We start from the raw sequence: 5,857 nt of genomic DNA on the forward strand, positions 1-5,857 counted from the left end.
AAGTCCTAGGCTTATCCCTCCCTTTTAAGGGCACCCTATACCCGTTAAGGGATATTATTTTTCAGGTATCAACAGGTATAACGAACTCATTTCGGAATAACGGATCACGGTTTATCGTCTCGAGGTTAGGGAGCGAGACGAGTTTTGGCACAAGCATATTTAGAGTTATTAAAACAAACATAAATATGTAGTAAATTTACCATGATTGATCTTGGATTACAATTTTGAGTCTAGTCTCTCGATTCTAAAATCAAGTTTATCGTTGCAATGCGGGTTTTGGGTCGCCAAAAATTCAAGTTATCGTTACAATGTAGGATATTCTAAAATCAAGTTTATCGTTACAATGCGGGTTTTGGGTCGCCAAAAATTCAAGTTATCGTTACAATGTAGGATATTCTATGTTCCCGCCGATTGTTTCAAAACCAAAAAAAAAAGATATTCTATGTTGTGGGTCACCAAAAATTCATCTTCACAATTTACCATGAGTGATCTTGGATTACGATTTTGAGTCTAGTCTCTCGATTCTAAATTATCGTCACAATGCGGGTTTTGGGTCACCAAAGATTCATCTTTACAGTGTAAAGTTTGAACCACATGGGTAAAAATTTAATCACGTGCCCATTTTAGCACAAGTGATAAAGTTTAGGTCTCTGAAGAAATTTTATATTAGCGCAAATATTGAGCCACATGGCCCCCGTTTAGGATGACCAAAAGCAACTTCCTGTATGGCATGGGATGTATAGAGAAACTGAAACACAGAGTGAAAACATTTGCATGACAATTATACTCATACTCTATATAAAAACCACATCTTGGCATTTCATAAAAGTTCCAAAAGTGTGACAGGGTACCATAATTCATGTGACAGACAAAAGGATGGACTATAAGTGGGATTCTTACATAGAAAAAGTTTTTCCTTTAGGATGACGGGCAATGGGATAGTATACATTAACAACAGATATCCCCTTTCCTAATGTAGATGTTTTGTTACTTAATGCCAAGTTCTTTCGTAATGTCTCTAGTAAGGCTTATCTGCATTGTATTATGCCATGGGAAGAGGGTACGAGTGACTGGAAGCTTCCTTCGCAGGTCCTGTAGAATCACAAGTTTAGAAGTAAAAAAGGGGTTTTCAAAATAAAGAAAGATAGCAGTAATAAGCTTATTGGAAACTTATCAGTACCTTGAAAGTGGTATCTGGCAGATTTAAGTAGGATCCCTGCAGATGCAAAAGAACCGTAAGCGAGAGGATAAGGAGTCAATGAACTCATCAACCAATAGGAACAAAAGAAGTATCACGCACCTCGAGAGAAGACAAATACTCAGTTTCATGGTGACGAATAATGTTCGTAATTGAGAGGGCACAATCTTCAGGGGACTGAAAGAGAAATAATTTCAGTATGGGAACTACTAAAGCATATGTGTCGCATAGAAGCTACCCACAAAACCAACGAGAACAAATATTTAGTTATTTACTACGGTTATCCTTCTTCCGAATGCTATCTATATTTAAGAGTTCATGGAGAGGAAAAAGAAACATAGGCGATATAAAGGTGAAGAACGTATACTTTGCCTTACAATGTGGCATGTCCTAACTTGATGCTTAACTATAGTGTTTTCCCTAAAACCTCATTCTTTAACAATAGGGAAAACAAAAGAAGAAAAGAAAAAGAAAAAAGGAAAAGAAAGGGCACTTGCTGGCTAAAGTGACAAAAATATCTAACGAGATCAAAGTTAGAAGTTCAGGGATCCAATGTAAAAATTATGAATTTGGATAACCTGAAAAATAGTTGAGTCTTTGCATTCATGGCTAGCATCTAGTTGTACATTTCCTTCTTCAAAGTAGTGCGCCCCAACCTGAAACCAACTTCAATTAGTTAATGTTGGTAAACTTTTTTAGTGCATTTACAAGCACACACAACCACAAGCTAAGGTAACTAATTTAGTCCATCAATATTCGCATAAATCACATCAAGCATAACTACGCTAGTGTGACACCAGTTCCAGTTTAAAAGTAATACCTGCAATTTGCCTCTCAATTCCACTACTTGCAACTCATCCTTAAACTCTATGTTCCAAATTGAACGCCAACTGCCATTGCTGTAAAACAGTGATCCAGGTATAAAAGTTGGATCCTTACATAAAAAAAATTAAAAATTAGATGTCTGATGGTCACACTTAGATTCATTAGATGAGAAAAATAAGCATAGGAGAAATATTCTCTGAAAGACTCGACTTCTATCTTCCTTAGTAGGTAACCAGGTCATCAACTCTTCAAGCTAAATGCACAAGATTCTAACACTGGACAACTGCTGTGCTCTGTGCAAGTAAAACACGACCATTGCAAGTCACTGCCTGACCACATCTTCCCTTTCCCTAGCATTTACTTAATGTGAGCTCCACTGTTCTTGTATTCGGTATGACTTAGCAAAACCTGCAAATTACTGAAATAGAGCTGCAATTCCTTATCTTAGAATGACTACTACAATCGGGATCCTCCCTCATGTTATTTATTGAATTCCTTATCGAGAGGTGCCAAAATCTTGATAATATTGATATTGCACATATTGTATCACATTCAATGGTGAAAAGCAACCATATAAGCATTGATATACACTGGTATTAGCAGTTACTATCTTCAAGTATAAACCAATATTCTCCTGTTATATGAAGCTTATTTTTAGTAAGATATAGATATACATGGAAATGTTTTCAAGGGGATGGGCACTCAAACTTCTTGGCATCAGCCACAATGAAATATTCCAACATGATATCTAATACTTCTGCTTAGTGATATGACAAAAGAAAATCACTTGAGAAACTAAAACAAACTATATCAAGCCCGGAGTACAGAAATACCTAACAAAAAAGAGAGTAAATAAAGTGAAGAGAGATGAGCTAACTGCTAAGCGCATGCAAACGAACAGACGTATGTTAGCTAGTAAAATTCCCCTAATTATGATGACTCTGATTGAATGCCAGTTCAAATATAAAGGTTTCTTTCATTTGTAGATTTGCAAATAACCAAGTGCAAGATATATAATAATCCCAAAACGATAAGTCTTGTAATCCGATATCAAAGAGAACACATCAAAACGGCAAAACCCTCATGATAAGATGTTACTAAGTTCCGGAATTTACAAATGTCAATTTCACTCACCAAAAATTTTGTGGGCTACACCTAGAAGCATTAATCACAACTGCAAGCTCAAAGTCAAGCCCCGGTCCTTCCGCATCTTTCCCATTAATACAGTAAACTGAGCAAACACCCTTTTTATAAGCTTCCCCGACATATTTAAGAATTTCTGCGTCCAAATCGCATCTGCCAGCAGAAAATTGAGCGACAAAGCATAGTTACTTAAAATGAGCTAGCTATCAAAACACTAGTTTATAACCCACTCACAAGTAGATAGTTTAGGTCTCATACCAACTTGTGAATTTGTCAAGTTAGCATGCTATAGTAGATGGCTTGATGACGAAATGCAAGATCCCCAAATATCATCGTGCAAATAAAAGAGTCTAGTGTAGCATTTACTATTTCCCAATATTACAATATCTAATGTAATCTGTGCATGTTTAAACTTTTTTTACATCTAGTGCTCCATGTATATTGCAAAATAGGAACAAAACCATAAAAGATTAATGGATGTACATTGTAAAATGTCCATGTAAACGTACCGAAATTCCTCAATATACGGAGAGCAAAGCTCGTCATCAGTAGCAGGCCTCACATCAATACACACCTTCACCAATTTAAGGTACAAACATTACAAGTGAACATACCCATTAACCACTTCTTATAGCACCCAAACAAGAATAACATTTCACATCGCATGAGGTAGAAACTCACTTGTTTGACATGGTCCACGACAGCGACTTGAGCAGTACGAGGATCCAGATATTCAGTATCACTAAGTTCCGCAAATGTCGTAACAACAACCTAAATCACACACAATGAATCAACCAAAGGTGAATGTCACATGACCTAAAAAGGGTGAATAAGGTGTTGGACCCACTTCCCAACTAAGGTTTCTAATTTTTTTTAGCATTTTCCTTATTACAACTCAACAAACCTTCAAAACGGCCTAAATTACACCTAAATGAACATTCAAATTAAAGTGAAATTAGACCAAATTAATAACCCCTAAACCCAAAATTAACAATTTAATCAACACTTACATCTCCACTTCGATTGGGCATTTCTATTGAAATGAGATGATTTTTATTGTAAATAGGAAATGCTTCAGAAGCAGCCTTGTTATATAAATCATTATCCATTAAAACTGACCTAATATCTGCCAGAAACCAACAAGAAAAATTCCAAATTTCAGAATCCCCGAATTGAAGAAAAAAAAAAGTTAGGTATAAAGAGAGAGAGGTACCTTTGGAAATGTATTGGATTTCACCAGCAGGAGAATTAGTGAGAAACCATTTAGCGATCTCTAACTTCTGATCATCGCTCAGTTGTTGATCAGATTCTTCGTCAGACATTGTTGATGATTATTCTACTGCTAAGAGACGGAGGAAATTAGGGTTTCTGATTATGTGATCTATGCGTGGAGGGAGAAGGCGGGGAGTTTGAAATGATTTGGCAATGGTGTGAGGTGGTGGACTGTGATGCTGAGTGCTGGCCCCAATCTCACGTGAAGCAGAAAAGAGGAAGAATTCAGGAGATTAAAATCTGAGAAAAGCATTTAGACAATTATTAAATTGGGGGAAAGGGATTGCCAACGCGGTTCTACGGTGTAATAGTTAGCACGCAGGACTTTGAATCCTGCGACCTGGGTTCGACTCCCGGTAGGACCTCTTTTTTGCTTTTATATATAGCAATGTTCGGGTACCGCTTTTACTAAGGTGGGTACCAATTCAGAAATCATCTGTTTTGAAATTGTAAAGTATTATAAGTTCTTTTTTGTATGTGTAATAACAAATATGTCTTGAATATTCATTAGGACAAATTATGAAAGCTATAAAAGTGATTTATCCACTTCAATTAGCAAACGCGAAGATGAAGAAAAAGAGTAAAGACCTTCATCGACGTAAAAGGAAGATTTGTCGAGTGGAAGAAAAAACTTAATAAGGTAGATTTGAACTTAGAGTTATTTTTTGTAAAAAAATTATTGAAAACAACCACGCATTTTGGTGTATGCTAATAAACATTGTTCATGTGAATCATCACCCTATTAATAATGCGTTAGAAACTAAATTATTAGTAGATAAATAAGTGCAGAAAAGAAATAGGAAAAGAACAACAAAGAATTTCTTATTTAGTAGAAATTGGTGTGTATTACAAAGAGAATGAGCTTCAATTTACTGGATAACATAAGAAAATATAGCAAAAATGACATTAACACTAGAGGAGTAATTGAGTGCATGTCCATCACTAAAAGTATTAAACCTGAGTTATCACACTAGTTTTAGGGGTTACAAAGTAGTAGAGAAAGTAGAGGGATAAAGAAGGGGATGTAAAGGTGGTGATACGAGAGGAGTATAAGTGTGGCAGGCATCCACCATAAACTTCTTTCCTAATACTCCCCCTTTGATGAATCCACACTACTAGTATCAATGCCTCGTTAAAACCTTGCCAGAAAAAACCCAAAGGGACAACACCTATATGAGAGAAAAAAAATGTGGTTCAGATAACCAGTCATGATATTGATGTTCCTTTGCAGAGGGGTACATAACCATTATTGTAATAGATGATCGACAACCGATCTCACATGTTCCTTTAGTGCATGCGTGCTCAATAAAAGTTTCACAATGTACGGGTACCAGTACCACTTCAGGGGCATTATCATCCTCATATCTTTGGTAAGGAGGTATAAACTTAGAGAGAGTGTATCATATTTCAATAGTCTCA

At 36.1% G+C, this 5,857-nt stretch overlaps 1 protein-coding gene and 1 non-coding gene across 2 annotated transcripts; one reads left to right on the forward strand and one right to left on the reverse strand.

Annotated features, from left to right (window-relative positions):
- Window positions 1–790: 790 nt before the first annotated feature.
- Window positions 791–4,716, reverse strand: LOC113319612 (F-actin-capping protein subunit alpha-like). Its single transcript, XM_026567856.1, has 10 exons — window positions 4,380–4,716; window positions 4,177–4,292; window positions 3,848–3,937; window positions 3,676–3,740; window positions 3,158–3,319; window positions 2,019–2,097; window positions 1,777–1,854; window positions 1,301–1,375; window positions 1,181–1,216; window positions 791–1,092 (listed from the first exon to the last, which is right to left on the reverse strand). The coding sequence occupies exons 1-10, from the start codon at window positions 4,486–4,488 to the stop codon at window positions 988–990; spliced, it is 915 nt and encodes a 304-aa protein (XP_026423641.1). The 5' UTR covers window positions 4,489–4,716; the 3' UTR covers window positions 791–987.
- Window positions 4,717–4,731: 15 nt separating this feature from the next.
- On the forward strand, window positions 4,732–4,803 carry TRNAQ-UUG. The gene has a single exon. It is a non-coding gene; the product is annotated as a tRNA-Gln (tRNA).
- Window positions 4,804–5,857: the final 1,054 nt, after the last annotated feature.

The sequence above is a fragment of the Papaver somniferum genome, chromosome 10 (genome assembly GCF_003573695.1).
Source record: "Papaver somniferum cultivar HN1 chromosome 10, ASM357369v1, whole genome shotgun sequence".
Classification (NCBI taxonomy): domain Eukaryota; kingdom Viridiplantae; phylum Streptophyta; class Magnoliopsida; order Ranunculales; family Papaveraceae; genus Papaver; species Papaver somniferum.